This window comes from Trachurus trachurus (genome assembly GCF_905171665.1).
Source record: "Trachurus trachurus genome assembly, chromosome: 18".
NCBI lineage: Eukaryota > Metazoa > Chordata > Actinopteri > Carangiformes > Carangidae > Trachurus > Trachurus trachurus.
The window spans coordinates 11,664,825-11,685,264 of NC_139909.1; the positions used below are offsets into that span (position 1 = coordinate 11,664,825).

At 41.7% G+C, this 20,440-nt stretch overlaps 1 protein-coding gene across 2 annotated transcripts in view; it reads left to right on the top strand.

Annotated features, from left to right (window-relative positions):
• focad (focadhesin) overlaps positions 1–20,417 on the top strand; it is a 51,154-nt gene extending 30,737 nt beyond the window's left edge. Inside the window, exons 25-45 of one of the 2 annotated variants that reach the window (XM_083993429.1) lie at positions 207–315; positions 822–938; positions 2,533–2,771; positions 3,895–3,915; positions 4,013–4,102; positions 5,037–5,187; positions 5,296–5,415; positions 6,256–6,378; positions 6,464–6,541; positions 7,210–7,281; positions 7,476–7,578; positions 7,671–7,751; positions 8,318–8,446; positions 8,565–8,680; positions 9,649–9,945; positions 10,790–10,879; positions 13,632–13,809; positions 15,895–15,992; positions 17,823–18,074; positions 18,162–18,237; positions 20,144–20,417. In XM_083993429.1, coding sequence (XP_083849555.1) covers positions 207–315; positions 822–938; positions 2,533–2,771; positions 3,895–3,915; positions 4,013–4,102; positions 5,037–5,187; positions 5,296–5,415; positions 6,256–6,378; positions 6,464–6,541; positions 7,210–7,281; positions 7,476–7,578; positions 7,671–7,751; positions 8,318–8,446; positions 8,565–8,680; positions 9,649–9,945; positions 10,790–10,879; positions 13,632–13,809; positions 15,895–15,992; positions 17,823–18,074; positions 18,162–18,237; positions 20,144–20,217 — 2,614 coding nt within the window. In that variant the 3' untranslated portion in view covers positions 20,218–20,417. The remainder of the gene's footprint in view (positions 1–206; positions 316–821; positions 939–2,532; positions 2,772–3,894; positions 3,916–4,012; positions 4,103–5,036; positions 5,188–5,295; positions 5,416–6,255; positions 6,379–6,463; positions 6,542–7,209; positions 7,282–7,475; positions 7,579–7,670; positions 7,752–8,317; positions 8,447–8,564; positions 8,681–9,648; positions 9,946–10,789; positions 10,880–13,631; positions 13,810–15,894; positions 15,993–17,822; positions 18,075–18,161; positions 18,238–20,143) is intronic. The other variant, XM_083993430.1, reaches the window with a different exon arrangement.
• Positions 20,418–20,440: the final 23 nt, after the last annotated feature.

The following is a 20,440-nucleotide window of genomic DNA, read 5'->3' on the forward strand; positions in this document are numbered from 1 at the left end:
TAAAGTGTTCCATGCCGAAGGGGCGGCGGAGCTGAATACTCTTTTCCCAAATTCAGTCCTTACCCGGGGAACAGATAAAACAAGGGTTGAACAAGAGCGCAAAACATAACTACTGCTTGTTTCTTGCAGTAATATGCACAAATACGAAGGCATCAAGCTCAAACCTGTGACCCACACACACACACACATGTCCGTGTTGCCTTCAGGGACAGTCCTGTCGTCCAGGGGAACTCCATCCTGGCTCTGAGCAGTTTAGCCGCCGTTCTGGCCAAGTATGAGAGCAACCTGCCGGCGGACGGCGACGGCGGCCTGGGGGTGAGTTACTACTACTCTTCATTCACGTTTACTGCTGTTTGTTTCTAAATAATCACATTCGAGTTGATTTAACACAGTTTTTTACTCATTTTGTCAGTTTGAATTGAATTGAATTTAGTTTGTGTTTGTGGACGTTTTTACCCTTTGACTCCACAAAATTATTGTTTCCTGTTGACGCTGCTTCAAACATTGAACAGCTGTTGTGTCGTCTGGTCATTTACAACATCATAGAAATCCCAGAGAACAAGAGAACAGACCATAAAAACTAAACTGAAGCCACAAGTTACATTAAATAAAATGTACAAAACAAATAAAATAACCCTAAAAGCAGCACAAGTGAAACAGAACAGAGAGTTAAAAAAACTTAAAAACGTAATATAATGTTAAACATACACAATAAATTAAGATTTCTTTGTCTTCATGTGTATAATTTGTAATCAGCTATTTATTGTCACTCTCATTTTTATCATTTAAATTCTTTATTTTTAACGTGTTTGTTGTTTCAGGCGGGTCCAGAGTTCGTCCCCACGTCCAGCTGGTTGTCCATGGTGCTGGAGACGCTGCTCAGCATCATCAGCAGCAGCCACAAGGCCCGAGGACAAGTCTTCCCCTGGTTCCTCCACGTACGTAACGTCTCCTCTGTCTTTAAAAAACAGATATAAAGGACAGACATTTTTCATCCTGTTGGGTTTAAACAGCAGAATTAGTATGAAACAGATAAATGAACAATATTCCCATTAGATCTGTCTGTGTAGACGACGGAGAATTATCACAGTAGCCATGTTTCCATCAGCGTATTGAGATGCGCATCTAGATGTATCGCATCAGAAAATTATGATGGAAACGCCATAATTCAAACTAAAACCCCCTGATTCGCACAAACTAAAATACGCTCACTAGAGCCGGGTTTTGGTTGATTTGAAAGAGATGGAAACAGTTATGTTTGAATTAAGTGTGACGTAGCGCACTTTCACCCCAACTGCTCCCCTGTTTGCAGTTCACTCACAAGACAACAACAGGGTTTCCGCACGGCCACGACAAAATAAAAGCCCCCACACCTGCATAATAATGTTTTTTTTTCTTTTATATAAAACAATGTAAAGCAGGGTTTCCTCTACCAATTGCCACTACTTTGCAACCCTTTCCACTACACAGTTTGTCATAGTTCCTCCTCAGTAAAAACGCAACTTACAGTATCAACCAGCGCATCCAGCATTTCCCATTAATAAAGTCTGTGGCGGCCGGAACGCAAAGTCCGTACTGGTAATGGAAACACACAAGATTCGAATTTCTTTTAATGCGCATTTTCCAGTAATTCGAATCACTTTGGATGGAAACATGGCTACTGTTTCTGGTCTGTACGACGCTGAAGAGGAAGAGAAGACGCTTCAGTTGGTCACTAACACGGTTCAGATGAGCTGCACACTTTATTTTTAATGTGCTCAAACTAACTAAACGTCAGTCACAGTTTGAGAAGGTTTTATTTCTTCCTTCCTCCTCCTCCTCCTCCTCCTCCTCCTCCTCTTCCTCCTCCTCTTCCTCCTCCTCCTCCTCCTCCTCCTCCTCCTCCTCCTCCTCCTCCTCTTCCTCCTCCTCCTCCTCCTCTTCCTCCTCCTTCTCCTCCTCCCCCTCTTCCTCCTCCTCCTCCTTCTCTTCCTCCTCCTCCTCTTCCTCCTCCTCCTCCTTCTCTTCCTCCTCCTCCTCTTCCTCCTCCTCCTCCTCCTCTTCCTCCTCCTTCTCCTCCTCCCCCTCTTCCTCCTCCTCCTCCTTCTCTTCTTCCTCCTCTTTTTCTTCCTTTTCCTTCCTCCCCCTCCTCCTCCTCCTTCTCTTCATCCTCCTCTTCCTCCCTCCTTCTCTTCCTCCTCTTCATCTTCCTCCTCCCCCTCCTCTCTCTCTCTTCTTCCTCCTCTTTTTCCTCCTCCTCTTCCTCCTCTTTCTTCTCATCTTCCTCCTTCTCTTCTTCCTCCTCCTCTTCCTCTTTCTTCTCTTCTTCTCCTCCTCCTCCTCCTCCTCCCCCTTCATGCGCATACACCCACAGACACACACGGACATACACACTCACTCACTAAAGGGACCACAATGGAAATAAGCTGTCGGCTTTTTTGTGTTTTCATCCCTTTGGCAGCAGTTGTGTCGATGTATGTTTTCTTTTGTAAACATTTGTCTGTTGTCAATAAAGATCTCAATCAATCAATCAATCCCCCCCCCCCCCCCCAGCGCTCCTACTCGGGGGAGAACACGGCGAGTGCGATCGCCCGGTCCTGTGCCAGTCTGTCCCTGTCCCTCCTGGTCCCGGTCCTGGTCGTGTGGCAGCGCGACGCTCTGGTCCAGGTCGTGTCCGCGCTCCGCGCCGCTCTGCCCGGATCGCCGTCCGCCGACGACTCCCAGGCCGTCCAGTTCCACTCCGGCCTCGCGCTGGGACTGGTTCTGTCCAGTCTGCACCACCAGCGCCTCAGGTAGGTACAGTACACACCGGTCCAGGGAGGGAGGGAGTTATCAAATCAATTCAATTCAATTCAATTAGCTTTATTGGCATGAACAGAAACCCGTTGTTGCACAAACCACTCACAAAGACATTTCAATATAACAAATATAAATACAGTACATATACATATCTCAATATTCAATAACAAATAAACAATATTCCATAAAACTACACCACAATAGAATTTAATACAGTCGGGTATAAATAATGGAACATTGTGTCTGGTCTGTACGACTTTACGACGACTTTACTAACACGGTTCAGATGAGCTACACACTTTGTTTTCAATGTGCTCAAACTAAACGTCAGTCACAGTTTGTGAAGGTTTTATGTCTTCCTCCTTTTCCTCCTTCTCCTTCTCTTCCTCCTCTTCCTCCTCCTCCTTGCCCCCCTCCTCTTCTTCCTCCTCCCTCCTCCTCCTTCTCTTCCTCCTGTCCCTCCTCCTCTTATCCTTCCTCTTCCCTTCTCCTCCTCCTTTTCTTCCTCTTCCTCCTCCCTCCTCCTCCTCTCTCTTCTCCTCCCCCTTTTGTTCTTCCTCCTTTTCCTCCTCCTCCTCCTCCTCCTCCTCCTCCTTTTGTTCTTCCTCCCTTTCCTCCTTCTCTTCCTCCTCCTCTTCCTCCCTCCTCCTTTTGTTCTTCCTCCTTTTCCTCCTTCTCCTTCTCTTCCTCTTTCTTCCTCCTCCTCTCCCTCCTCCTCTTCTCCTTCCTCTTCCTCTTCCTCTTCCCTTCTCCTCCTCCTCCTTGCCCCCCTCTTCTTCTTCCTCCTCCCTCCTCCTCCTCTTCCTCCCTCCTCCTCTTCTCCTCCTCCTCATCCTCCTCCTCCTCCTTTTGTTGTTCCTCCTTCTCCTTCTCCTTCTCTTCTTCCTCCTCTTCCTCCCTCCTCCTCCTCCTTTTGTTCTTCCTCCTTTTCCTCCTTCTCCTTCTCTTCCTTCCTTCTCCTCCCCCTCCTCTTTTCCTTCCTCTTCCTCTTCCCTTCTCCTCCTCCTCTTCCACTTCCTCCTCCTCCTTCCCCCCCTCCTCTTCTTCCTCCTCCCTCCTCCTCCTCTTCTCCTTCCTCCTCCTCCTCTTCTCCTTCCTCCTCCTCCCCCTGTCCAGTCTGCACCACCAGCGCCTCAGGTAGGTTCAGTACGCCCCGGTCCGGACGGGGAGGGAGGGAGGGACTCGAACCTGTGATCTCTGTGACTGACTGTGAGCTCTGTCTCTGTCTCCTCAGCGACGTCTCGGCGCAGAAGGACGCCGACCTCCTGCGCAGCTCCCTGGACGCTCTGGAAACCTGCTCCTTCAACCCCGAGCTGGAGTACAAGTCAGTGTCACACTGTTCAATAACAGGAAACTTTATTTACAGTGTTGAAACACACAAGGCTTCGTTTTTATTGTGTTGAAACAGAAAAATGTTTGTTTATGATGATTTAGCACAAAAGTGACAATAAATAATTGTCATAAATAAATAATCGAAGACACAAGAATAATAAAATGATAAAAAAAACAAGAATAAAAAGCATTAAAAGTGGTTAGAGAGAAGGATGACAACAATAACATACAACAAAAAGCACAAAGCAAACAAATCGATCAAACGCTTGATCATTTGCTGGTCATAATTGATAATTGAAAAATGGAAATCAAAAAAGAAAACAGGAAACTGAGGGGTGTTCTGTGAAAAATATCGGAAAAATCATCTGTTATGGAGAAAATAACACATCAAATGTAAAACATCCACATTTAGTATTTATTAGTATTCAATTTATGCTTTTAATTTGAAAAAATCAGTGCAGGATGTAACTCCTGATGTAAGTCCTGCAGTGATGTGTTCGTATCAGTTGGTTGTTAACAGATTTTTTTTTCTGAATTGGAGAAGACTGGACAAAAAAATTGTCAAGTTGTTTCATAATATTTTTAACTTTCTTATAAATTGAACTGAACAAATGATCTTCAACCTTTAGCCTATTTAATCTCTAGAATCATCGAGAGCAGGCCGTCATTTTCAATGATGTCGAGAGCACAAGACAGATGTTTACAACACAATATACAGATAAGACAACAACAACACAGCATAAATAAATAAAAAGAGACACAAAAGTAATATATAAGTAGTATTTTTATGCTTTTATTTTGAAAAATCATTAATTTTTCATATTTTTCTGAACTAATTATAAACTGAAGTTCACAAATGAGACACAGAAGTAAAATCCTGCATGGATCCAGTCTGACTAACATCACACCGCCTCTGGTCTCCTCAGCACCGGCTGTATGTTGGGCCTGGGGCTGTCGCTGGCGGCCCTGTGCACCAGTGGGCAGAGGGAGCAACACGTCCACGTCACTCAGACGCTGGACAGACTCCTGTCCAACCTGCAGGACGGCGGCGGGCAGCAGGGACGCATGATGCAGGAGGTGACCACAGCTTTTTACTTTTACTCCGACACACACACACAAACCAAACATAATAAAATGACTTCACTTGACTAAACATGGTGTGTAACTCCGACCGTGTGTGTGCAGGTGCTGGCGTACTCGGTGGCGTGTGTGTGTGTGGCGGCGTTCAGCGGAGGCCTCGTCGACGCCGCCAAGGCCGAGGAGGTCATGAACACGCTGCGGAGCCTGACGGAGGAGAGTCAGCAGGTCAGCAGGAGAGAGTTGTGTTGTAGTATTCTTCAAGTATTTATGGATATAAAGTCGTATGCAGAAAAAAATTATATTTATCAATATTGTGTCAAGTCAGTTTCTATTTTATTTGTTTCTGTGGACAGCGATTCGATGTTGTTTTCCAGTTTTGCTAAGTTAATTTCGATTGGATTGGATTCAGAGATCAGTATATCATTTGGCATTTTTATTTCTGAGCACAACGTGACATTTAAATGAATAACAATCTATCTTTTATTTCATAAAAATCTGCCTCCTGTTCACTTTCTGATTTATTGAGCTTAACAAGTTTCACATTTTACTAAATAAAACTGAAAGAACATTAAAAATTCCTTTTTGTTTACATTGAATTAAATTTCTTTCTCCTGCTTAGAGTCTCAAACTGAATATTTTTAGATTGTAATAATTAGCTACGTTCGCGTCTCTGCTAATTAAATAAGAAATTGCAGCAGATCCTCATCCCCCAGATGTGCCAGGGGAATTTCAAAATAAAGGCGCGTGTTACAAATAATGATACGTATTACTATCTGATTGACTTTTTCATTTTGGATCAATGCAACCGGCTGATTGATCACTGAATCAATGTTTTCCCACCCAAAGCAGAATATTTCCACCTCTGTGCTCAACATTACAAGACACTGACTTAATATGTTCAGTAAATAAAAAGTAACAGGGCGTTTACATTTGGATTATGTCGGCCTGTGCAGATTTAACATAAATATCTGGTTCAAATGAATGAAAACATGAACTAAATTGTTTAAAATCGCCTGAGAATTGATGATAATAATAATAATAATAATCTCTCTGTTTTGTGTCCAGACCCCGGGCTTCTCTCTGGCTTTAGGCCTGGTCGTCCACGGCCTGTCTCTGTCCGGTCACGGCAAAGCTGAGGACATCCAGCCTCGACTGCTGGCGGCCTGGATCAAGATCCTACTAACGGAGGTACGTTTAGTCACAGAACGACTTTACATCCAGTCTGTTTTCCACCTGCAGATGCTTCAGAGCAGCTGTCTTTGTTTTTTTCCAGGGTTGTCCAACGATGCAGCGACTGGCTGCCGTCAACGGACTCGTGGCTCTGGTCGGATCTGAGAGTTACCTGATCCAGGTGAGAGATACGCCGTCATGTTTCTGTTGTTAAAGCTTTGAATTCTCTCTTTTTCTGTGTTTAATTGAACATATTGATTCATAAGAAGATTTATTTGTGGTTTTAAGAACCTAAAACCACCTCAGTGTCGTTTTACATCTCCTATTAGGAGCTTTAGTGGCAATGGGAAGGTGTCAGCCAATCAGAAGAGAGGAGGCTCTGAGTCGCTCTTCTGATTGGCTGACTGTTAAGAAACAGAGCAGATTTCAGAATAAAACACTCAGAGAAACCAAATCCTACAAAGTTGTTGGATGGTGGGTCCAGATGGTGGTGGGCGGGGCTTTAGGTGACTGCATTGTTGTGACATCACAAAGTGACAGGAAGTCCTGACGGCTGGTTTTAAGGCTCAGTTTCTGAATACAGTCTGTGTGCATTTCTCTGTGGACTGAGGCTTTGATACTTTCACAGTATTAATATAGAACCTAGAGCTGCTTTATAATCACACTACACATTGACATCTACCTTTATACTGTATGGAGCTTTAATATGAACATCTACCTTTATTTTGAAGGAGCTTTAATACAAACATCTACCTTTATTTTGAAGGAGCTTTAATACAAACATCTACCTTTATTTTGAAGGAGCTTTAATACAATCATCATTTTTGTACCTTTCTTTTTCTTCTTCAGTTGAACAGTGAACAGGAACTTTCCTCTCAGCAGCAGAGTCGACTGAACGAGGTCATCCGAGCCATCACACAGGTCGGTTTCACATTTAGATTTTTTTTATTTATATTTACTATTAAAAACAGTAAAATCCTCCTGGTATAAACTCGTCTCTGGCTCTGCTCTGACAGCTGTCCTCCTGCGCCACCCTCAGGACGACGTTGTGTATATTATTTTTTTTTCAGACAAACAAAACCTGAATCACAGTAATAACTTCTTCTCTTCTTCAGATCATCACGTTCTCAGCAGCCATCGGTTTACAGTCCAACAGCGCCTGTTTGGTCGGACACTTACATCTGGCCCACATGTCGACCAGCCACAGTCACACAGCAGGTACGTTAAAATGAAACCACTTCATTTATTCATCTGTTGTTGTTGCTGTTGTGTTGTTTTGTTGATTTTCCTCTGTTTCTTCGTCCTCTCAGTTCCTCAGGACTTCAGTTACCTCCCGGAGAAAAGCGTCCTCAGGTCGGTCATCGACCTCATCTCAGAGGCTGGAAAGAAAGGTCAGTGGACCGGTTTAGTGGATTATTAAAAAATTATTTAAATGTCTTAAATACAATATTCAGAATTTTAGTTCTCAAAAGATCTGAAATACAATTTTTTACTGTTCTTAAAAACTGATTGGATTGAGATCTTAACGATGCTTTTAAAAGCTTTTAAATGCATAATTGGGAAATATTTGTAATTGTCCCACTGTGATGAAGCTACAAAACAAAACCACCATGGAAACTGATGCAAATTGTGTCAACAAACTGTGATTAAAAGAGAAAAGATTTATTTACTTTACTAGTAATAATCAACTCTAATTCTCCTTTTCCGACCCTATAATTTAATAAACTTTGAGTGTCTTTGTCCTTAATGCTTTTCTGAGATTTTATATTTTTAAATCTCTACGATCTTGGATGTAAAACAGGTCTTAATTTGGCATCGTTGTGTTTTTCAAAAGTCCTACAGTACCTTTAACTGAAACCTGCAGCAACTCTTTATCTTCTATCTTCATCAACACAAACCTGAGTCACGTGAAGGTTTTAATCCGTTTATAATATTTTTCTCTCCGTCCTTCGTCCAGGTCCAGAGGTGTTTCCTCCGGCCGCGGTGAACGCCGCTCTGACGCCTCTGGCTTCGGTCGGCTCCAGTTTCCAGTACCCGCCCATCAACTGGAGCGCCGTCCTGTCTCCACTGATGAGGCTCAGCTTCGGTAACACGTTCAGTCCTCACGTGGTGGCTGTTGTTGTTGTCGATGATCAGATAGATAGATAAATACTTAATTAATTCAGAGTCACAGCAGCGTTGAAACGTTGTTTTGTCTTCTACAGGAGCCGACGTGCAGCATCAGTGCGTCGTCCTGGCAGCGAGTCAGGCTCAGTCCTCCCAGAGTGCATCTCTCTTCCTGGGCTCCTGGCTGTCGCCGCCTCTGGTCTACACCCTCAGTGTAAGAGACGGGAACCTGCTGCACCAGGATCAACATCACACACTCACAGTTTCCTCTCGAACTTCAGTTTAGTTCAACATGTTTGGCAAATTGGTCCATTGCCATAATCCCTATAGTCTTAGGAGTTTGTTACCTTTAATTGTCGGTGCAAGCTGTTTTTAGAAGGGCGGAGCAGAGCCGGAGAACAGAGTTGTTTTCCAGGTAAATGCAGAGACTTTTTGCTGAAAAACTGTCCCTGAATGCAACACGCATCAGCTGTTTGCATGACTTTGCCCCCAAAACAACTCTGTCTGTTAACGTTCTGTTATTATCACATAGCGTGGTGTATGTGCAGGTCACAACTTGTCCACCAGAGCGTTTTGGAGTTGTTGGATTGTGTATTTGATAAGTTTCATGAGGGGAAACCAAGAAATCCCATTAGCCTCCGTAGCGTAGCTCTGAGCAGCTCACGGCTCTGCTCCGCCGTTCGAAAAACAGCTTGCACCGACAATTAAAGGTAACGAACCTACTGCTATGACTATAGGGATTATGCCAACGGGGCAATTTGCCAAAAATGTTGAACTATCCCTTTAAGCGACAATTTTTTAGAGTAGTTTTGAGAATTTCCTCTTTGAACAATGTGTAAAAATGAAGTGATAACAGTAAGAAGTGGATTTAAATCTTATACAGTGTCGGTTATTTCCATTATGGCTCATGATGATATTTATATTGAACGCTGTGGCTGCAGTGACTAGTTTCTACCAGCAGGCGTCACTAGAGAACTGATCCTGTTGTTGTCATCGTCCTCCTGCACCCTGAGGTTTCTCCGATTTTTCCCTGTTAAAAGGGTTTTCCATGGAGTTTTTCCTCAGTCGATGTGAGGGTCTAAGGACAGAGGATGTTGTTACAATGCCATGTGAAGCCCTTTGAGACAAACTGTTTGTAAAAAACAGGCTATACAAATAAAATTGCCTTGCCTTGCCTTGCAGCCTCAGACCAGAACTCACCTGTACGAGTCTCTGGGCCTGTGGATGAAGCACGTGGCCGAGGACAAGCTCCAGTTCTTTGTGGAGACTCTGGCTCTGCAGCAGTTCAACAACCAGAAACAGAAGGAGGAGGAGCAGCAGCAGGAGGAGGAGCAGCAGCAGCAGCAGCAGTCGCTGTGCTGCTCCGTCCTGCGGGGCCTCGCTCAGGCCATGGCGCTGCCCAACCCCCCCAGTAACTGCTGGAGCATCCTCTGCTCCACCACCGAGAAGATCTTCAGCCTCCTGCCGAACCAGATACAGGTAGAAAACAAGTCAGAACGAGGAGGTTTCTGGTTCTTTTCAAGGGATAGTTCACTCAAAGTTGAAATTTCACTCATTATCTACTCGCCCTCATGTCGACTAAGGGCTGGGAGAAGTTTCAGAGTCCTCCGTGCCTTCTCTGAGTTACAGGGGTGGGGGTCTACGCAGCAGTATTTGTCCATATGACGGTTGCGAACGGGGCTCACTTTTCTTCGTCCAAAAAGACACACCAAAAACCATCCAAATACCTCCATAGTGCTCGTCTGTAATGTCCTTCTTGTATTGAAGCCTCGACATGAGAAATTGTTCTGAAAAAAATTAAATAATTATATGTTTTGAGCTTGTTTGTAGCAGAAGCTCCCAGTGTTGCTCTGCCGGAACTGGGTGTCAATGCAAATCACGTGAGATTTGGACGGACACAGGCAGAGCAGTGAACTGAGACACTGGGAGCTTCCGCTACAAACAAGCTTAAAACATATAATTATTTAATTTTTTTCGGAACAATTTCTCATGTCGGGGCTTCAATACAAGAGGGACATGACAGACGAGCAGTATGGAGGTATTTGGATGTTTTTTGGTGTGTCTTTTTGGACGAAGAAAAGTGAGCCCCATTCGCTACCGTCATATGGACATGCAGTGCTATGCCGAGACCCGCTGTAACTCAGAGAAGGCACGGAGGACTCTGAAACTTCTCACAGCCCTTAGTTGACATGAGGGTGAGTAGATAATGAGTGAAATTTCAATTTTGAGTGAACTATCCCTTTAAAAACAACACATTTTATCTTCTCATTTAGTTCAGCTTGTGCAGTTTTTCTTGTTCTGAAGATGAATCTTTCTGTTTCAGGACGACGAAGTGGATTTGTACACAGGAGTGGCCAGATGTTTGTCTGAGATGTCGGACACGGAGATCGATCGAATAACCCGAGTCACTGAGGTACAGTTACAGTGTTACTGACCTAACACACACACACACACACACACACACACACACACACACACACACACACACACACACACACACACACACACACACACACACACACAGCACTGAGATGGAGGGATTCGTCTTATCTGAGAGTCAGGAAGGAAGGAAACGACGTGTGTTTTAACAGTTTCTGACTCCACCTGTGAAATGATCAACAAGTGAATCACATGAGGAACATTAACACTTTGTACTTTACATTTGCTCACTTTATACTGTTTATACTGTTAACTTAACTGTTAACTGTTAATAGATCTGACAGGGCCGCCCCTGCCTACACGCAGATCACGCACAGTGCGTAGGGCCCCGCGATCCAATAGGGGCCCCGTTTTGCACAAAGGATGCGCATATGCACAGCCGTGGTGCGCGCTACTAGATCAGCTGTCAGCGCGAGGCAGGAGAAGAGGGAGAAGAGACCTCTTTTTTTGTAATCTGACACCGCACGCGCCGTCACGCGTCGATCTGACCAATCACTGGTCAGATGCGCTGCAGGCACTTGTCAAGCAGCTGCAGGTGAAGACGTGATCATGACTTCGAAAAGAACGACTCAGGTGCGAGCAAGAGGGGAAAAAAGCAAAACAAGAGTAAACTCGTGCTTCTCACGAAGGTGGGCATTTGTTGAAGTTAGTGCTGCTGGGCCGTATTAACGGCGCCGTTAACGCCAGCACTAGTAAAAATGTAAAACTTTGTGGCATAAGCACGAAACCTCCATGCTCAGCACAGCTGCTGCTGCTGCAGGTAGGAGGAGAGATGCTGCTAGCCTCCAGTAGATGTGGACTGTGGTCTGGAGATGAAAGTCATTTTCCAGCGGCCCTTACCATTTATTAAATGTCTTGTTAAAGCAGAAGTAAGCGATCCGGTCGTTTTCGCTAATGCTGCGTTCCAGGCAGGCTTTTGAAATCGTAAATTACAGCTTCAAGTCACAACTTACGACTTTGTAGCGTTCCAGGCAACCCACTCGTGTTTTTCCGACCTGTTTTACCGGTGAAAGTCACTATAACGGCCACTCGTAACTTCTGACCTGTGAACTCGTACCAGATCGAACTGGTACCACTTCACGGTCGGAAAAATACGAGTTTCCTTGAACGCACCATAACAGTCCTCGTCCCTACGTCGCCACATTCACGGCGTCCCTTGGCTGCACACACAGCCCTGCATGCCGTTCTCTCTCCTCATTGGATAAAAACTGTAGGATACGATAAATGTTTTCTCTTCGGCTCAGAGCAGAGCAGAGGGACTGACAGACCCGTGTTTCAGACCAAACACTCTATGTAAGTGATTGCTGTGGGAAGATATAACTATTTAAGACTTATATTAACACAAATATATCACTCACTTCTGCTTTAACACCTTTGTCCGCATATGCATTCACCTCTGTTGAAAGGCAGTGGTAGATTTATCAGTTGTTGGTCGTATTTTTGGCTAAACTTTATAATCTATTTGATCTCCACACAAGAATCTGTTGGTGAATTTAATCTATGACAGGCAGCTTTGGAGGAGATATTAGAGATAAATATTGATAGAAATGAGTGTATTTGATACTTTGGTTGACAGAAGGAACTACATTTGAATGTAGCTACATTTTGAAATATAAGTCTCTTTGGTGCTGAATTAGTATGTTTTATTAGGACTTTAGTTGTAGCCTATATAATAATAATAATGATGTTAATAATGACAATAATAGAAATAATAGATAGCAATAGCAATAGTTTTTTTTTTATTAATATTAGTACCGGTATAAGTATAGAACTGCTAAACTGCCAGTATTAGTGGTTGTAGTTTGCATTATAATCGATTATAGGAGGGCCCGACAAAAAATTTTCGCTTAGGGCCCCATTTTGGTCAGGGACGGCCCTGAGATCTGAATGCAGCTGCTACAGAGCTGTGAAAAAGTATTTGCCCCCTTCCTTTCCTTTGTTATTTCATCTTTTCATGAATTTCTTTAGATCGCAGCAGCGTCGTGTGTTGGTTGTTTTTCTCTCAGCCTCCTTCATTTCACTCAAACAGGTTCTATTGAAGGGATTTGATTTATTGAGGTCAGGTCTATCAGGTCTGGGTGTGGACAGTGAAACTGAGCTCAGCTTTCCAATAAATCAGATTTATTACAGTTGATTCATGGTTTAACAAGGCGGGGCAATTACTTTTTCACACAGGTTTAGAAAGGTTTGGATCGCTTTTTTCCCCCTTAATAAATGAAACTATCATTTAAAAACTGCATTTTATGTTTACTTGGGTTATCTTTGTCTAATATAAAAAAATTGTGATCTTAAACATTTAAGTGTGACTGACAAATATGCAAAAAGGTAAGAAATCGGGAATACTTTTTCACAGCACTGTAACACTGCCGCACATAAATATTAATATAATATAACATATAATAACATACTATAATAATGTTTTCAGACACATTCCTCTTCATATTCCTATTTATACACATCAGTAATAAGGTTTCACCAATGATTACACACTAACTTACTTACTACATAGTCACAGTTACCAGTTTTGAGAAGATTTACACTTTATCTATCAAGAATAAATCACATTGTTACAATCATTTCATGAGTAGAGACAAAAAATATATATATTTTATTCCAACTTTATGGGCAACAGTGTAGTTTTTTTTTCTTTTTTTTGAAAGCTAAATACAAATTTACAGATGGCATCTTTAACTCCAGGTATTTAAATTCCTGCTTCCTGTTCTCAGCCTCAGATGGAGAAGACGTGCTTCGTCCTGGCCTTCCTCACCGCTCAGGGCCGCGTGCCGCTGCTCGGCCTCAACGACATCATCGCCGGCGTTCTCCGCGGCTGGCCGAGCCGCCGAGTCGGCTGGATCCTCCTGCAGACGTTTTACCAGTGTCGCCTGGCAACCAGCGCCAACACAAGTCAGAGAAGAAGCTTCAAAATATATAATATACAGGATAGACACATATATATATATATATGTTTATTGTTTTTTAAAATGAAAAAACACAGGACAAACAGATAATCCCAATAGAACAAAAAACATGAACCACTAAGCTTTAAGAAAAAAAAAAAAAAAAAAGATGAATGACTGAATAAATGCATGAATGAATGAATGAATGAATTAAATGCATGCATGAATGAATGAATGACTGAATAAATGCATGAATAGATGAATGAATGAATAAATGAATAAGTGCATGAATGAATTAAATGCATGCACGAATGAATGAATTAAATGCATGCAATGAATGAATAAGTGCATGAATGAATTAAATGCATGCATGAATGAATGACTGAATAAATGCATGAATAAATGCACGAATGAATGAATGAATAAGTGCATGAATGAATTAAATGCATGCATGAATGACTGAATAAATGCATGAATGAATGAATTAAATGCATGCATGAATGAATGACTGAATAATTGCATGAATGCATGAATAAATGCACGAATGAATGAATGAATAAGTGCATGAATGAATTAAATGCATGCATGAATGAATGACTGAATAAATGCATGAATGAATAAATGCATGAATGAATGAATGAATTAATGCATGAATGAATGACTGCATGAATGAATAAATGCATGAATACATGCATGAATGAATGACCGCATGAACGAATGAATGAATAAACACATGAATGAATGAATAAACACATGAATGAATGAATAAATGAATGAATGAATTAAATGCATGCATGAATGAATGAATGACTGAATAAATGCATGAATAGATGAATGAATGAATAAATGAATAAGTGCATGAATGAATTAAATGCATGCACGAATGAATGAATTAAATGCATGCAATGAATGAATAAGTGCATGAATGAATTAAATGCATGCATGAATGAATGACTGAATAAATGCATGAATAAATGCACGAATGAATGAATGAATAAGTGCATGAATGAATTAAATGCATGCATGAATGACTGAATAAATGCATGAATGAATGAATTAAATGCATGCATGAATGAATGACTGAATAATTGCATGAATGCATGAATAAATGCACGAATGAATGAATGAATAAGTGCATGAATGAATTAAATGCATGCATGAATGAATGACTGAATAAATGCATGAATGAATAAATGCATGAATGAATGAATGAATTAATGCATGAATGAATGACTGCATGAATGAATAAATGCATGAATACATGCATGAATGAATGACCGCATGAACGAATGAATGAATAAACACATGAATGAATGAATAAACACATGAATGAATGAATAAATGCATGAATGAATAAATCCATGGATGAAGAAATGCATGGATGAATAAATGCATGAATGAATAAATGCATGAATAAATGAATAAGTGCATGAATGAATTAAATGCATGCACGAATGAATGAATTAAATGCATGCAATGAATGAATAAGTGCATGAATGAATTAAATGCATGCATGAATGAATGACTGAATAAATGCATGAATAAATGCACGAATGAATGAATGAATAAGTGCATGAATGAATTAAATGCATGCATGAATGACTGAATAAATGCATGAATGAATGAATTAAATGCATGCATGAATGAATGACTGAATAATTGCATGAATGCATGAATAAATGCACGAATGAATGAATGAATAAGTGCATGAATGAATTAAATGCATGCATGAATGAATGACTGAATAAATGCATGAATGAATAAATGCATGAATGAATGAATGAATTAATGCATGAATGAATGACTGCATGAATGAATAAATGCATGAATACATGCATGAATGAATGACCGCATGAACGAATGAATGAATAAACACATGAATGAATGAATAAACACATGAATGAATGAATAAATGCATGAATGAATAAATCCATGGATGAAGAAATGCATGGATGAATAAATGCATGAATGAATAAATGCATGAATAAATGAATGCATGATTGAATGAATGCATGGCTGCGTGGCCTCAGTCCGGCCTGTAGGAGGCTCCTGAACCAGCTCCTCCTCCTCCTCCTCCTGTGTGTTTTTCCAGACGTGTCCCGGCGGACCGAGTGGCTCCTGGAGCTGATGGGCCACGTCCGGAACGTCGCCTACGGAGCGACACCGGTCACATGTGGAGATGTCAAACTGGTGAGTTCCTCAGCCGTGTGTGTGTGTGTGTGTGTGTGTGTGTGTGTGTGTGTGTGTGTGTGTGTGTGTGTGTGTGTGTGTGTGTGTGTGTGTGTGTGTGTGTGTGTGTGTGTGTGTGTGTGTGTGTGTGTGTTACCTGAGATGTTACATGTTAGGAGCTGTGTGTGTGTGTGTTGTAGCCTGAAGGTCGTCGGTGTCGACACGTCTTCAGGTGGAACAACTAGTCGCTCCAGAAGTTGGTGGGAACGCTGCAGCGGAGGCGTCTCCTCCTCTTCAACAGTTTCACACCCAAACTGGTTTTTTACTTCGTCTTCCCTCCCGACCCCCCGAGGCCACGCTGCAGGCGTCCGATCCTTTATCTTGCACAGGCAGAAGAGTTTTTAAAAGCAACACTGTAGTTTCTTGACCTTAAAGCCCCAGTGTCTAACTTCTCTTGTTGTCTGTTTGCAAAAATCTAGTAATTTGTTCAAAACTATGTGTTTCATTAATTAGTAATTAACTCCATCGAGTGTTCTGGTGAGCTTTTATTTTTCCACTAGTTCATCCCGTTACGTGCAGCGGCTGTCGTCCGTCTTTCTGAATGAATGAATGAAGCATAAAAAAAACGATTCCGTTGAATGCAGTGCAACACCTTGTCTATTGAATTATATGGCCTCTGGATCTTGGCCCAATGATCACAAACAAATTATAATAACTGGATGTATGACGGCCAAAGACTCATCGCTACCAATTGGAAAAATGCTGACCATCTGGAAATGGGAAGATGGTTGGATGGTTTCTTTGGAGGGAGCTGCTTCTAATCTTCTGGAAAAGTGTAATGAGGAACAGCTCTTATGGAGAGAGATAATTAATATGATACGCAGGGCAGGCTACCCTCTTTCCAGAGAACTTAAGTGTCTTAAGGGTGAGTTTGAGCTCATACAGACTGTATACGCCTGGTCCTCAATTGCCTACAAACTGTTTCCCCCCTCCCCTCCCTCTGGACTACTGAGATTTACGACGTCTGTACACCACCAAAAATGTTTATTTCTATTATTTAAACTTTCAATTAAAATATATATGCAAAAAAAAAAAGAATACGATTCAGTTGGTTGCGATTTACAACGTCACCGCTAGTGAGAAGACATTTTTACATAGCATGTCTTTAAAATAATGTTTCTAAACTCATTCAAGTGGTAGAAAAACATCTAATAGGATGAATCGTGCCGTCGCTGCAGCCTGAGCGCGTTGTTGCACCGGCTGCAACTGCCGTTAAGGAGTTTAAAAAATGTTCTCCATTCTTTTTTTCTTTTCTTTTTTTTAGTTTTTCAGTTTTACTTTTTTATCTCAGTTTCCTAAATTTCATTTTTGGAAAAACAGTCATTTTTATGTTTATTTCAGTTTCCTAAATAATTTTTCACTGCTAGTTTTAGTTTTAGTTGATTATAATAACCCCGGGGAAGCACAAAACGTGAATTTGTTGATTAATCCGGTGTTGGAGGAAAAGAAGGAGGGTTTTTGTTGGGGGAGGCAAAAAAAAAAAATTTGAAAATGATCGAACACAAACTGAACACGGATAAATGTCTGTCGGACCACCAGAATCTCACTCCTCTAGTCCAAAAAGTTACAGGGGGAGTCGGAAACTGTTGATTTTGAATAGAGAAGAGAAGGTCTTGTGTGGAGGTTCGTGTGTAACCTTTGTTTTCCAGAAGCATAATTGGCCAGAGTTGTGTGTATACTGTATTTCTTGGCCTAATCTTTCACCTTTTTATCTGTATTAACAGACTCCAAGAAATATTATTTTTCCCGGTGTTAAGTCGATTTACCTCTTTTTCTTTCCTCTCTCCTCAGGCCACAGATTTCCTGTTCCAGGTTTTTGCCGCCGCGGTCGTTTCCTGGGGTGACCACCTCATGCCGCTCCTCTACGGCGTCCGGGCCAAGTGGTTTCCATGGGAAGCGAACGCCAAACCCGGAGCTCTGCGACACCGTCTCTACGGAGAGGAGTCGCTCTGTGACGGTGCATTGCCCCAGTGCCTGCTGGGATTGCCCCACAGCCTGGCTCTGCTTCTGGACAAGGAGCCGTGGAGCGGGCAGATACAGAAGGTCGGTGTCGCTGCACGTTCTGGTCAAATCATTTATTTCAGGATGGGATTTAGTTTAAGACGACAAGTGTTTATGTGTGTGTTTCAGTTCATCGACTGGCTCTTCAGCATCACAGAAGCTCCTGACCACAGCGTGTCGACGACGACCATCAGCACAGCCAAAGGTGAACAACACACACACACACACACACACACATGAATACAACACGTGTGTCTGAAGTAGGGATGTCACGATTATAAAATTTCTTGGCACGATTATTTTCGGAGAAATAATCACGGTGTAGCTAACGATTATCACGATTATTATGCATTAATTAATTTCACAACACTATGAATGTGTAAAATCAAATATAGTCAAAATATACATTACTAATTATAAAATATAAGTATTATAAGTAGTAATTATCTATTAATATATGACCAATTATTAATCCCCAGGGGAAGTGTTTGAAATATTCTGGTCATAAATGATCATCTATACCAAATGTTTACATTTATTTGAATCGTTTTTTATTTTGTTTTGTTTTTTTTAATACAAATGACACTATTTAAATTTCTACCAATTCAATGTTACGTTAAATTGACCAGTATCTGAGCATTTACCTTTATTTTGGCGCACATCTGTCGATATGGTTCAGACAATCTTTTTTGGGAAGTAACGGTATTTAGGAATCTTTACGATTAATTAATTGTGGCGTTTAATACCACGATTAATTGTGAAAAAAAAAGTAATCATGACATCCCTAAATCGTCTCTAAAATACTGAGACACACAAACACAGGAGAGTTTCTAACAGTAACTCTACAGGACGCCTCACAGGTCACATGACACACGCTCCTGTTGATGAACATGAATCCAGAGATCGGTCTCTTCGGAGTTCTTTCGTTGTCCCAGTTTACATGCAACAGGAAAAATCAAATAACTGACGGTGTCCTTCTCCTCAACACTACGTGGCGATATGCGTCGTTTCATACAAACCCCTTTTCCGATCGTCTTTTCTGTCACCGAGTAAAAAGATGGAAATAAATAACTCTCAGCTACAGTTCCAGACCGGTCGCACCTGTCTGGGCTGAAAATATAAACAAATGACTCGGGTCGGGTCAGACTTCCTTTTTTGTATGTATATATAGTGAGGAAAATAAGTATTTGATCCCCTTCTGTTTTTGTAAGTTTGCTCCCCCACAAAGAAATGGACGGTCTATAGTTTATATGGTAAGTTTATTTTAACAGAAAAAGACAGAAAATCAACCAAAACAATCCTGAAATAATATCATCATATCAAGGTTATAAATTAATTTACATTTGATCAAGTGAAATAAGGCCAAAAATCAGCAGGGTATCAAACACTTACTTTCCCCACTGTATATACTGTACATAAAACACATCTTCTCACTGGTTGTATTGTGTGAAATGCACTGACTCGACGCATCAGCCCAGGCGTTTTTTTGTTTTGTTTTGTTTTGTTTTGTTTTTGGCCAGGTTCGGGCCGACTTCTGTGTTCCATTTTGTCTCGTCTAGCACGCACACATACGTTGTCCAGTTTCAGTCAGATTAAGGCGTAAACACGCAGAAGAAAAACGGTTTCCAATCGCATTTTTTGGGTGTTTAAGTTGGATCTGGAGAGGTCCGGTCTTAGTCGAATTCACACATTTACATGCACTTTAGTCGTCCAGTTCTAGTTGGATTAAGGCCATAATTTGTTTTTTTTCAACTGTCATGTAAAAACATCAGAAAGACCCTGGACTCCAGAAATCCTTTCCCAATGTTCGTTTTGTTTGAAAACTACAACAACGACAACAGTGACACTTGTTGATAAAGAAAAACTAAACAATAACGTGCAACATGTCGACAAAAGCTGCGTTCGGTTCAACAAAGAATTCAGATTCATGATGAAAATGAGATGAAAATTTAATTTGTTTGGCCACACGACAGTTAACAGTCAAAAAGACAAATCTCCCTCCTCTCTCTTCCTCAAGTACATCACACGTCCACAAGAGCGAGAAACAAACTGTTTCTGTTTCTGAGTGTTTCATCTGTTTATCCGTCTCTCTCTCTCTCTCTCTCCTCCAGCTGCTCTCTTGGCCTTGAAGTCGTCCGCTGAGTTCAAGAAGAAAGCCGTGTGGACCAGAGCTTACGGCTGGTGACCACGTCGTAACTGTAACCATGGTTACAACGGGCCCAGAGGCGAGTCTTCCCAACGATTTTGTAAACATACGGACGTGGACACAGAAGAAAAGAAAAAGAAAACTGCACCGCTGTCGTCTCTGCTTCAGCTACAACAACAAAAAAAAAGTGCTGCTCTGTCAAACAGTATTAATGACGATACAAAAATAAAGTGTAACGATTTTTTTTAAATGGTCTGGTTGT